Raw genomic sequence first — 14,291 nt, 5'->3', positions numbered from 1 at the left:
GTTTCTCTGCGGTCCCATCTTGCTTCTCTGCGGTCCCATCCTGCAGTCTCAGCAGCATTTGCTCAGATTCTGCTGAGGCTCTGCGGCGAGTTCACTGTAGTCCCAGGCAGGGCTGTTCATAGAAGTCCCCACACCTTCACCCTTTCCCCTCCTCCTGCAGGGAGCTTTGTTGGCTGCAAGAGGCAGCTTCTTTATTTCTCCCAGTCCACCGCCCGATACCCAGGGTTCTGACATTTGGTAGCTCTTATATGCAGATCCCACGCTCAGATGTGCTGGTGTGCAGTTTGGGTGTTTTTTCTTAAGTTTTAGATGTTCGGCTTATTGTTGTTTCAAGGGGAGAGATCTGGGGACATCTCTCACTCCATCGTGTTTCCGCAAAGTCCTTTTTTTGTTTTTAGAGAAATGATGTCCAGTAGTTAACTGCAGAAATACTGGAGCTTGACTGTCCAGAGGATTTTTATTCATCCCTGTGAACTGTTGGCCTGATCTCTTGAGTTGTTTTTTTGGGGGGGAGTGGGTTTCTTTTTTAGATTATTAAGATACCAAGCTAGACAATTGAATATAGTAAATGTTCTGAGGATAGCTGTGGCTTTAAAGCATGTTTATTATAGTTTCATTGTGGCCCCTGTGGATCTTCTTTACTTTCTTTTAAGCTTAGCATACTTTAGAACTTTAGTTTGTCATGTTTAATTCAACATTTATCAGTGTTCTTTAGGAAATCTGATGTACCACCTACATATCAAGTGTATCCACTGTCACAGTCATAATATAAAAGTTTTATTACAGTCTCAAATTCCTTTTGTTGTCAAACCCTTTCCTCTCATCAGCCTATGAATACTTGACATATTTTCCATCTCTACAGTTTTGCCTTTTTAGAATGTCATATAAATGGAATAAAAAATGTAGCCAATGGGGGTCTGGCTTTTTTCACTTAGTAAAATACATTTAAGATTTATATTGCATGAATTAATAGTTTGTTTCTATTTATTGCTGAATAGTGTTCCACTGATTGGAAATACCAAACTTTGTTGATTCATTCATCTTTTGAGAGACATCTGGATTTTCACTTTTTGCCCATTATGATTAAAGCTGCTATAATCTTTGCTGTACAGATGTTTGTCTAGACATAAGTATAAATGCCTGCCCAGAGTGGTCTACTGTTTTTCCCTTATTCCTCATTGTAGCCCTTAGAGTTCTCATCCCAGAGTACTGAGAATTTATGATAGGCCCTTTTCTCCAGCTATCATCACCCAAGCGCTATGAAATGGTCTAAAACACAGCTTAGTTTCTCTACCTCTCAATTGTCTTTTCTAGATTGTAAGATGTCTCTAAGTGGAAAAGTGGCTCTAAAAGTTCAGCTTATTTCTCTAGGTTTTCAGTAGACTTTTCATTCTCTGATCTCTCATGTGCCATTTTTACATGTTAATATATAAGACTATAATATTTTTTCAGTTTCTAGGTAGTAACACATTACTGGAACGTAAAATCAATTTAGTGGGTTTTGACTCTGTATGTGTGTGTGTGTGTGTGTGTTTAAGAAAGCGAGAGAGAAAACTAGAAAACGGTAGAAACTGTTTTACAAAATTATAAATATAGCAGATTGTGATGTGTAAAGTAAGTAGGTATTATTGTATGTAGGTCATTAGTAAATAATATTTTTAAAACACTTATGTTAGCCAGTTATTCCTTGTGGATATAATTTTCTCCATATATTTTCTTATATAGTCTTTTCTACTGTGAAAGCTCTACTTGTGAAATGACAACAGAAATTTTTTTGTTCTCTTATCTTTCAGATTTGCCTTTAAGGTGTGCAAATAAGGACTTATCTCCAAAAAAGGACACTTACAAAACAGAGTTATCCCAATGGGAAATAAGTGACAGGCTTGAAAACTGTGATCTTAAGGAGTTCAATTCCAGAGATTTTTTGGAAGTCAGAGGCACATTGGAAAATCAGAAGGAATATTTCAGGCAAGGAATGATCATATATGGAAAAATGTCCATTTTCAACCATCATACTTACTTATCTCAATATCCCAGATGTCATTCTACTGAGAAACCCTATAAATGTAATGAATGTGGGAAGGCCTTTAGACGAGCCTCGCACCTAACTCAACATCAAAGTATTCATACTGGTGAAAAACCCTATGAATGTAAGCAATGTGGGAAGGCCTTTAGTCGTGATTCACAGCTCAGTCTTCATCAGAGACTTCATACTGGTGAGAAGCCCTATGCATGCAAGGAATGTGGGAAGGCCTTTACTCAGAGCTCACAACTTATTTTACACCATAGAATTCATACTGGTGAAAAACCATATAAGTGTGAGGAATGTGGGAAAGCTTTTATTCGTAGTTCACAACTCACCCGACATCAAAAAGTCCATACTGGTGAAAAACCTTATGAATGTAAAGAATGTGGGAAGGCCTTTACTCAGAACTCACAACTTACTCTGCACCAGAGACTTCATACTGGTGAGAAACTTTATGAATGTAAAGAATGTAGAAAGGTTTTTACTCAGCTCTCACAACTTATTCTGCATAAGAGAATTCATACTGGTGAAAAACCCTATGAATGTAAGGAATGTGGGAAAGCTTTTATTTGTGGCTCACAGCTTTCTCAACATCAGAAAATTCATAATGGTGAAAAGCCATATGAATGTAAAGAATGTGGGAAGGCCTTTATTCGTGGCTCATTACTTATGCAACATCAGAGGATTCATACTGGTGAAAAACCATATAAATGTGAAGAGTGTGGGAAGGCCTTTATCCGTGGCTCACAACTTACTCAACACCAGAGAATTCATACCAATGAGAAGCCCTATGAATGTAAGGAATGTGGAAAGACCTTTAGTCATGGTTCACAACTTACTCAACATCAGAGAATTCATACTGGTGAGAAACCCTATCAATGTAAGGAATGCGGGAAAGCCTTTAATCGTGGTTCACTCCTTACACGGCATCAGAGGATTCATACTGGTGAGAAACCCTATGAATGTAAAGAATGTGGAAAGACTTTTAGTCGTGGCTCAGAACTTACTCAACATGAGAGAATTCACACTGGTGAGAAACCTTATGAATGTAAGGAATGTGGGAAGTCTTTTATTCGTGGCTCACAGCTTACTCAGCACCAGAGAATCCACACTGGTGAGAAGCCTTATGAATGTAAAGAATGTAGAATGGCCTTTACTCAGAGTTCACATCTTTCTCAACATCAGAGACTTCATACCGGTGAGAAACCCTATGTATGTAATGAATGTGGGAAGGCCTTTGCTCGTGGCTTACTACTTATACAGCATCAGAGAATTCATACAGGTGAGAAACCTTATCAGTGTAAGGAATGTGGGAAGGCCTTTATTCGTGGTTCACAGCTTACTCAGCATCAGCGAATTCACACTGGAGAAAAACCTTATGAATGCAAAGAATGTGGGAAGGCCTTTAGTCATGGTTCTCAACTTACTCTCCATCAAAGAATCCATACTGGTGAGAAGCCCTATGAATGCAAAGAATGTAGAAAAGCCTTTACTCAGAGCTCACATCTTTCTCGTCATCAGAGAATTCATACTGGTGAAAAACCATATCAGTGTAAGGAATGTGGGAAGGCCTTTACTCGTGGTTCACAACTAACTCAACATCAGAGAAATCATATCAGTGAGAAATCTTTTGAACATAAGGAATGTGGGACAGACTTTACTCATGGCTCACAAGTTTATATATGAATTGGTTCTTTGTGATTAATATAGAGAGCATTCTCGGGTCAACATATTATCAAAGAATTCTTAAAATGTGCATATGGGAGCACACTTGTCTCATAAAGCTTAGCATCAGTGAATTTATATGGGGAAAGATAATATTAACGTAGTCCATGTAGAAAAACTATCATTACTAGAAACCTCTTAAACTTTAGCAAACTTAAATAGACAGTAATTTGTTAATGTAGTAAATATAGGAAGGTCTTTAGCCATAGCACATCTTTTTCAACACTATCTTGACTCTACCAGTTGCTTTCCTTTGTGACATTTATCATGATAATTAACCTCTACTTTCGTTTAATTGTTAAGAAAATCTGAGAAAAATGCCTTCCTTATAAGATCTTTGGAAGTATTATATGAATTATTACATGTAAAGCTCTTAGAACAGTGCCTTGAACATAACATATCACAAATATTAGGTATTGTTATAGTGTTAGAGAATTTGCGTGAGATGAGGACACTTATGAATATTGAGAAATCTTTCATTAACACTTAACCCCAATTATTTGAGTAGGGGGCACTGTATTCCATAATAAATGTATGAAAGCTTTCATTCAGATCTCATCCCATATGCTTATGAGGAAATTCATACTGTAAAAAAAAAAAAAAAACTAGATCAAACCAGTGTATTGTTGAAGAGGTGTATATTTTCTACCATCTCTGACCACAATTCAAGAATATGATTTAGAAATTTTAAAAAAAGATAGCCAAAATAAATCTACTAGGAACTTTTTAAAAACTTGAATTTACAGCTTTTGATTAAACTAAAAATAAAAACTGACATTACAGATTTTCGCAATGAAAAATGATGACAGTCTGTCAGAAACTACTTTCTCTCTACCCAATATCCATTTCTCCTTAGTGACAGAATTCATGGTTGAAAACCAATGTTAGCCTCCCTTGCCTATCAACAAGATGGAAGTAGTGTTTGAGAAGGACATTTAAGAAATCCTTTATCTCTCTCTACTTTTTAAAACTCTGCCTACAATGTGGACATTTAATCTGCAGCTCTGGCAGTTTTATGGGAACTTTGAAAATGGGTATTAAGGATGGTGAAGCAAAAACACAATAAATATACACCTCAGCTTTAATTTTATGGAAAAACCATAAACAATTCTGGTCTGCCAGCTTCCTGTATTTATATAAAATGAAAATAAATTTGTTGATGCTGTTGTCATTTTCTTATTGACACTAAAAATTATTAAAGATATAGTTCTGTACCTGGATGTGGAATGCTGTTGATAAAAGAAATCTCAAATGTGGCATTGCTTAAGGGCTATGGGGAATGATGATCTACCCACCTCTGTTTAGAAAACTGAAGCTTTTCGGTTTTTTTAGACAAGACATTTGGTCAGACTCCCACTCTGTCTCACAAGGCATTTCTTGTGCCAATCAAGGCTGTCATGTTAGAGGAAATGGTAGGAATAATTCAGAATGTATGGGTTGGATACTTCTTGCTGCATTCAGTAATGTCTTGTGGAAGAAATTTAGTGGAGTTAGCTACAGAGGCTGCTAGCAGAGATGGAAAGCAATATTGCTTTGAGAGATGCAGGTGCTCAATCCAAGTTGATGGTAAATTTCAGAATTTTGAGACTTGTAGTATTCAAAATGCCAAACTGATTAACTGAAGCCACATGTAGTGATATAAAATGGCAGCCTAAACAAATTAGACTATTGCCCATCCATGCAAAGGCAGTGGGTCTGCTAGCAAAGAAGAGTTTAAAATGTTTTCCGCAAACCTAATCTAAAAACATAATTTCTTGTGTATTTAGTGCTTACTGTATTTCAGCCACACTCTTAGGTGTTCGGGGTATATCAATGAGCAGGAGGAGATAAAATAATAAAACACTGTAGAGTATATGAGAACAGAAGTGTTATGGGAGGAGGGGAGTCATTCAAAAGGAGTTGAAGGGGATATGACAGTTTAGATTGCTATATGAAGTAGAATGATTAAGGCAGACCATGGAGAAGGAAAGATCTGAGTCAAGATTTGAAGGAGTAAGCCAAAATTGGCTTAAAATCCAGTGTTCGTTTAGCTCACACATCTACAAAATTTTGGACAGGGTTTGGCAGCAACATCTCATCTCTGATTCATACAGCATCAGATGGTGGCTTGAAAGCTAGAATGTCACTTGATAGCTGAAGGCTGGAATAATCTGAAGACTCACTTATCTGAAGTCTTGCTCACATGTCTGGTAATTGACTCTGGCTGTCAGCTGAATTTCAAATAGGGCCGTTAGGCAAAATACCTATATGTGATTATCTCCATGTGATTGCTATCTTGGTGACTTGGGTTCCAAGAGTATGTCCCAAAGAACAAGGTGGTAGTACATGTACTTTTTATCATGGGGCCTTAGAAATCACATTATTTGTGCCATACTCTATGGGTTGATGCATTCACAGTGCAATAAAAGAAGTGTCACATCATAAGGAGAGCTTATAGGAGGGGATATATTATAGCCATCTTTGTAAAATACAATGTGCCATAAAGATGCTTCCATATCTAGCCTTGAAATCACATAATCACTCCTGCCATTTCCTATTGGTTTAGACCGTTGCATCTTGATGGTAGAGTGCCATGTAAGTAGAGCATATGAGATGGGATATATTGTTTGCTGATGTACTATAATTTTGGCAGACTGCCAAAATTCTCACCTTTTTCTGGGCACCTGGCTACCCAGCAATTCACATTGTGTTGGGAAGGTAGTCAGTTTGGACTTGGCTGGGCTGCATACTTGCCAAGGGATTTCTATATGCTGTATAGGTAAATGGCTGGGGCACAGCACCACTTAATGTTCTTACACAACCAAACTGCTAACCGCTAACCAACCATGTAGTAGGAAGAAAGTGCAAAACGCTCCATACCAGGACCAGTAAGAAAAGCCTATTGAAAAAGTTAACATCACACTCACTGTAAAGAAGAAAATGCTTGGAAGCCAGTCCATTATAGCAGAGCAGGTACTGAAAGTTGAATTTGGAGCTGTGAGGCAATAAACATAACTGGCACAAGAGTAGATGAATATTTGAAAATATAAACTCCTTTAAGTCAGGAAAACAAGCCAGTTGAAAAATAAATGCATATGCAGGTATTTCACAGAAAAGAAAGCATAAATCATCAATAAACAAGAAAAGTTGCTTGTCTTCATTAGTAATCAGGAAAATGTGAACCAGAACTATATTGAGATACCATCTCACAAATATCTATTGGAAAAATAAAACTGGCAAGTATCAAGAGGTAGGATTTGGAGGAATGGGAATTTCATCTGCTGGTGAGTGAAAATCATAACTACTTTAGAGAAACAGGCATTTATTAATTTTAAAGTTGCACATGCCCAGTAACTTAGTATATATATTCAGCATACATATAATTAATATATCCCTTATGAAAAAATTGCACAGATGTACTAGGACATAAATACAAATATGCTCCAAGTGATGCTGTTTGTTTTGCCTTTATTTGTCATTTCTATAATTAAATATTTATAGAACACCCACTAACAGTAGAATACACATGTTTTTAAGCACTCAGAACATTAACCGAGATAGGCTATATGCTGAGTCATAAACATCAACAAATTAAAAATCTAAATCACATAAAGTATGTTCTCTGACCATTTGTTCTCTGAACATAAGGGAATCAAACAAATCAAAAACAGCAACAGGAAAAACAACAAACACTTGGAAATTAATCAACACACTTATAAACAATCCATGGGGCAAAGAGGAAATCTCAAAAAGAAAAATTTTTAAAAGTACTGAACTGAATAAAATTGAAAGTACACAGATATTCATAGCTGCTTGATTTGAAATAGCCAAAAAACTGAAAAACAATCCAGACATGTCCTTCATCAAGTAAATGATTAAACAATGCATCTATACCATGGAATAACAGCAATTAAAATTATTTTTAAAGGCATAAACTATTAATACACATAACTTGGATCGATCTCCAGGGAATTATGCTGAGTGAAACAAAGCCAATCTCAATAGGTTACACAATGTATGATATCATTTATATAACATACTTGAAATGTCAAAATTATAGAAATGTAGAAAAGATGGTGCAAAGATTAAGGATGGAGGGTATAAAAGGGCATAATGATGTGGGTGTGGTTATGAAAGGGAAACAATGGATTCTTGTGATGAACTACATCTTGACTAAGTTGGTAGATACACAAACAAATGTGATAAAATTTTATGAAACTAAACACATACAATGAGTACAACTGGGAAAATACAAATAAGATTAGTGGATTGTATCAGTGTCAATATCCTGGTTGTGATATTGCATTACAGTTTCGTAAGATGTTATTTTTGAGAGAAATGGTAAAGTGTACACTGGATCAATATAATTAAATAAATGCTGACTTTTCCATTGTTTTCCAAGTTTCCCAGTAAACTCGATGGAATGAAACTTGCCCTCTAATAGATTCCTAATGGGCATTTATACATATTGAAAACTATTTTTCTCTAGCCTTGTACTGGAAGGAAAATGGCTGGACACAAAATCATTGGCCCACACTACCTCTTGAGATTTTGGAAAATGCTGTTCCACCTTTGTATTTCTTTTTAGTTTTTGAGAATTATAATGTCACTACCCTCTTCTTCCACATAAATGGAGAAGCAAACGAAAGCCTATGACTATGGTAGAATTTTAAGAATCTTCTCTTTACATTTCTAACTAGCTTCATTATTTTACGTTTTTACACTTTTCTGATCTTACAAATTAAACTCTGATATACTTTAGAACTAAGTTGTGGCTTTCATCACTTTCCTAGTGTTTATCATAATATCTGGTACCAAAAATGTAGCCAACATTGTTTTATTCAATCCAACAAGTAAATAACTTTTTTGCAAAAAAAAAAAAAAAAAAGTACAAGTTAATAGTCCTTAATCTGGTCAGATATTTCTTAAAGTGTTAATTTTTGAAATTAAAAAATATATATATCCTTATGATTAAAGGAGCACACTAAAGTAATTTCCATTGGTTAGTAGGAATTTATAGTATAAACACATTTAAGAGTATTAACTCTTACCAATATATATTGTCCTCTTTGTCACTTGCAACAATATTTCACTTAAACTTTATTTGGTTTGACAAAAATACAGCTACCTCTGCTCTTTTTTGGTTGACTACTTCCATGAAGTATCTTTATCCATCCTTTTACTTTCCATCTCTTTATGTCTTTTTATATAAAGTGAGTGTCTTGTAGATAGCACTTGGATGGACTGTGCTTTTATCTATTTCTCCAACCTCTACCATTTCATTGGACAGTTTAATCCATTTACATTTAAAGTAATTAAGGAAGAAAGGACTTGTACTTTTTACATATTTTTGTATGTTTTATGTGTTTTTTAATTTCTCAACTACTCCATTAGTGTTGTATTTAGTTGATTTTTTTAATTGTATATGACTTTGATTCTCTTCTGTATATTTTTAGTTACTGTTTTAGTAGTTTCCTGGGGGATTACAATTAACACCTTAAACTTATAGTTTGGATAATAACAACTTAGTCTTAATAATATACAACCTGCTCCTGTACATCTCTGTGTACCTTCATTTATATTGTTATTGTCACAGATTTCATCTTTGTACATTGTGTGCCCATTAACAGATTTATAACTTTCTATGTTTAGCTTTTAAATCAGAGAGAAAAAAAGAAGTTCCAAACCAAATACAATAATACTGGCTTTTATATTTAACTACATATTTATGGCTTCAAGTTACTATCATGTCCTTTCATTTCAGCCTGAAACATTTCTTGTAAGATGCTCAGATAAACTACTACATAATATTGCTGCCTTACATTTCTTGTAAGATGCTCAGATAAACTACTACATAATATTGCTGCCTTGGCATCTATTTTGTGTGGTCAAGTGACCTTAAAGGGCCTTTAGCTGATACTACTGCTCCCAAAAGTACATGCCCTAGATAACAGCCCACAAAGTCACAAGTAAGTTCCTGATATGGCTCCCCCGATAGCCCTTGTATTAAAGTCTCCTCTGTCTCCCAGGGCCTTCCTCTTCTGTACCTCTTTAATAAGATCCCCTTGAAGCTTAACCAAACGTTAAGATTTTGGATTGAATGACCAGTCCCTTAGCCTGGGAATCTCAAAGCAGGCCACACATGGACCCTAAAAAAGGCATTTACTCCAGGTCCTGCTGTGCTTTCTGCCTGCACCCTGCCTTGACTCCCCTGTGTGGCCCCTCACGTCATGCCATACACCTCTTCCAAGACCCGAGTAATAAACATCTCTATTTCAATTACCTTGTGGGTTTCTGTTAAACCACAGCTCACCATCTGAGCTGTATGTAACAAATATTAATTTAACAGTCACAACAGGTCTACTAGTAACAAACTCCTTCAGATTTTGTGGGAATATCCTTATTTCTCCTTCATTCTTGAAGGATAGTTTTGCTAAATGTAGAACGACTGTCAAAGTTTCCCGCCCCCCTTTCAAAATGTTAAATATATCTCACTGCCTTCTGTCTCCCATGGTTTCTGATAAGAAATCAGCTGTTAATTTTATTGAGGCTCCTTTTTATGTGATAAATTGCTTCCCTTGTGCTGCTTTCAAGATTCTCTGTCTTTGATGTTCAATAATTTGACTATAACATGTCTCAGTGTGAATGCCTTTGAGTTTATCCTGCTTGCAGGGTAGTTGTGGATGTGTATATACCATGTCTTCATTAAGTTTGGGAAGATTCTGGCAGTCATTTTTTCCAATATTTTTTCTGACCCTTTCTATTCTCCTCCTAGGCTCCTATTATGCACATTTTGATATAGGTCTCTCAGGCTCTCTTCTTTTTGCTTCATTTTTTTTTTCCTTTCTGCTCTTCAGACCAGATCATTTCAATTGCTTCAGCTTCAAGCTCACTAGGTTTTCTGCCTCGAAAATGCCATTGCAGTCTTCTAGTGAATTTTTCATTTCAGTTATTGTAATTTGGTTTGAATTTCTTTTGGTTCCTTTTTATAATTTCTATTTCTTGACTGACATTCATTTTGTTCATATTTTATTGACTTTGTTTTTTTGTTTGTTTGTTTGTTTATTGTTTTCTTTACCTCATTGAGCATATTTAAGATAGTTGGTTTAATGTTTTTGGCTAGTAGTTCCAAAGTCTGGTTTTCCTCAGTAACAATTTCTGTCAACTTAAAAGCTAAACATGGAATATTATAATACTATCAATAATAATATGCTAGTGAATTCAGCAGCCTATTAAAAGGATTACATACCATGACTGAGAGGAATTCATCTCAGTTTTGTGAGGGTGGTTCAACATATTAAAATCAATATAATATGACACATTATTAGAATGAAGGGAAGAAAATGATATATCAGTTGATGCAGAACTGTCACAGCTAAAACAATAAATCTCTTAGAACAAAACATAAGTGTTAATATTGTGACCTTGGATGGTTTCTTAGGATAGCAGAAGCACAAGCAACAAAAGAAAAGCACAGATAAATTGGACTTCTTAAAATTAAAAACTTTTTTTTTTTTGTCTCAAAGGACACAATTAAGGAAGCAAAAAGACAACTTACAAAATGGGAGAAAATGCAAATAACATATCTGATAAGAGACTTGTCTTAGTCCTTTGGGGCTGCTATAACTGAATATCATGCTGGTGGCTTTATAACAAGAGAAATTTATTCCTCTCATTTCTGGAGGACAGAAAGTCCAAGATCAAGGCACTAGCAGATTCTGTGCCATGAGGTTCTGCTTTCTGGTTCACAGATGCACATCTTTTCACTGTGTCCTACCATGGTGGAAGAAACAAAGGAGCTCTCTGGTCCCTCTTATATAAGGGCACTAATCCCATGCATAAGAGCTCAGTTCTCATGACCTAATCATCTCCCAAAGGCCCTACCTCAAAATACTATCACATTGGGCATTAGGGTTTGACATATGAATGGGGAGAGTGGATGTCCAAAATCCAAACTGCATACTGCATACTACAAAGCAAAGAGATATGTTTTTGACCTATCTGCCGGAAAGCTCAAGAAGCAATGTGTTCCAGGTTCTTCGCAGACTAAGGGATTTTTATGGGATGAATACGGAAGTTACTTGACTTTTTTTTAGCTGATTGGTTACCTAGTGGTCTTCTTTTTTATTTGGATCAAGGTAGCTGAGTCAGGGGAACAAGGAAGTCCATAGATTGAGTAAACAGAATTGGCATTTTGAGATTGGCTGGTGCCTTCTGTTGATTTCTGAGAAAATCTGTAAATTCCTGTAAGGATAGGTTAAGTTTCCCATATGTACCTGCATTGTCTCCATTTTGTCCCTGACATAAGTAACTCTATTTTAGCTGGGTTCTACAGGAGAAACAAATATTCAGACCATAGCAGCACTTGTACTCAGAATATATGAAGAACTCTTACAGCTTATCACTAAAGAGAACTCAATTGTTATGAACTGGAAGTTTATGTCCCTCCTCCAAATTCACATGTTGAAGCCCTAATCTGCAATGTGATGGTATTGGGAGGTGGGACCTTTGAGAGGTAATTAGGTCATGAGGGTGGCACCCTCATGAATGGGAATAGTGCTTTAAAAAAAAAAAAAAAGAGATGACTTCTCTCTTGGCCACTTGAGGATACAATGAGAAGGTGGTCATCTGCAAACCAGTAAAAGTGCCCTTACTAAACACTGGATCTGCCAATGCCATGATCTTGAGATTTCTGGCCTCTAGAACTGTGAGAGATAAATGTCTGTTGTTTAAGTCACCCAATCTCTGGTATTGTTATAGCAGCCTAAACTAAAACACTAATTTAAAATTGGATAAGGACTTAAATAGGCATTTCTCCAAAGATGTACAAATGGCCAAGAGCACATGAAAAGATGCTGAACATCGTGTCATTAAGGAAATGCAAATCAAAACCATACATAGTACCACTTTACACCCAATATGATGGTTATAATCTAAGTGATGTAAAATAACAAATATTGATAAGAACATAGAGAAATGCAAACCCTTATACATTGGTGTTGAGAATGATGCGGTCACTTTGGAAAATGTCTTGGCAGTTCTTCAAAAAGTTAGGCATACAATTACCATATGATTTAGTAACTGCACTCCTAGTTACATACCCAAGAGAGATGAAAATATATGTCCACACAAAAGTTGTACAAAAAATATTCATAGTAGTAATACAAGAGTCAAAATGTGGGAACAATCCAAATGTCCATCCTGTGATAAATGGATAAATTAAAATGGGGCACAGCCATACAATGGAATAATTTAGGGCAATAAAAGTCAATAAAGCTCTTACCATAAGATCCAGCAGTTGTGGCTCCTTGGCATTTACCCAAAGGAGTTGAAAACTTATGTACAAACACAAAAAACCTGCACACATATCTTTATATCAGCTTTATTCATAATTGCCAAAACTTGGAAGCAAGCAAGATCTCCAGTAGGTGAATGAATCAACTATGAGACATCCAGCCAATGGAATATTATTCAGTGCTAAAAAGAAATAGCTATCAAGCCATAAAAAGACAGGGAAAAAAGTTAAAAGCATATTACTAAGTGAAAGAAGTCAGTCTGAAAGGGTACATATTGTATGACTCCAACTATATAACATTCTGGAAAAGGCAAAACTGTAGAGACAATAAAAAGATCTGTGGTTGCCAGATCTGTGGGGAGGGCAGAATGAACAAAAAATGAGATTTTTAGCATGGTGAAACTACTCTGTATATTATATTGGCAGATCACAAATTTATCTAAACCCATAGAATATACAATACCAAGAGTGAACCATAGGGTAAACTATGGGCTTTTGGTAATAATAATGTGTCAGGGTAGAGTGATCAACTGTAACAAATGTACCACTCTGGTGGAGGATGTGGATAATGGGAAAGGCTATGCATGTGAGTGGGGAGGGGATATATGGCAAATCTCTGTACCTTAAACTAAATTTTGCTGTGAACCTAACACTTCTTTAAAAACTAAAGTCTACTTTTATAAAAAAGTAGAATGAAGTACTGACATGCTACAACATGAATGGGTTTTGAAAACATTAGGCTAATTGAAAGAATCCAGTCACAAAGACAACATATTATAGAATTCTATTTATATCCAGAATAGTCAAATTCATAGAGGCAGAAAGTAGATAAGTGGTTGTTAGAGCCTGGGGTGGTTGGCGGGAAATAGGGAATCATTGTTAATCATATGAGATGATAAAATGTTCTGAAATTATATGAAGGTGATGGTTGAAGAACTTTGTGAATATATTCAAAATGCTGAATTGTACACTACAAAACAGTGAATTTTATTGTATTTTAATTATATCACAATAAAAACAAATTCAAAGAAAGGAATATGCTATATTAAAAAAATCACACAGCAGATTTGCTAATTATCCATAAAAATTCAACTCAAAGAATTGTATAATCTTTTCCCTTATTCCAACATCATCTGGTGTTCTTGAAATGATCCCATTACAGTCACAAAAAAAATGGTATTAGGAAAATAATTTTGTTTTCTTTTTTTCCCATCAGACTTCTGGTATTTCATTTGGAGTTGTATAAACACCTTAGAGCTTCATATT

The 14,291-nt window shown here is 35.6% G+C and overlaps 1 protein-coding gene across 7 annotated transcripts in view; it reads left to right on the top strand.

The window, feature by feature from the left end:
• Positions 1–4,918, top strand: part of ZNF420 (zinc finger protein 420) — a 51,177-nt gene extending 46,259 nt beyond the window's left edge. For all 7 annotated transcript variants that reach the window (XM_023522049.1, XM_023522047.1, XM_011378039.2 and 4 more), the window contains one exon: positions 1,794–4,918. In XM_023522049.1, coding sequence (XP_023377817.1) covers positions 1,976–3,712 — 1,737 coding nt within the window. In that variant the 5' untranslated portion in view covers positions 1,794–1,975 and the 3' untranslated portion in view covers positions 3,713–4,918. The remainder of the gene's footprint in view (positions 1–1,793) is intronic.
• Positions 4,919–14,291: the final 9,373 nt, after the last annotated feature.

This window comes from Pteropus vampyrus, unplaced genomic scaffold, assembly GCF_000151845.1.
Source record: "Pteropus vampyrus isolate Shadow unplaced genomic scaffold, Pvam_2.0 Scaffold328, whole genome shotgun sequence".
In the NCBI taxonomy this organism is placed as follows: Eukaryota; Metazoa; Chordata; class Mammalia; order Chiroptera; family Pteropodidae; genus Pteropus; species Pteropus vampyrus.
Note: the sequence above shows the minus strand (reverse complement) of the source record. Positions and strands in the feature narration are given on the sequence as shown.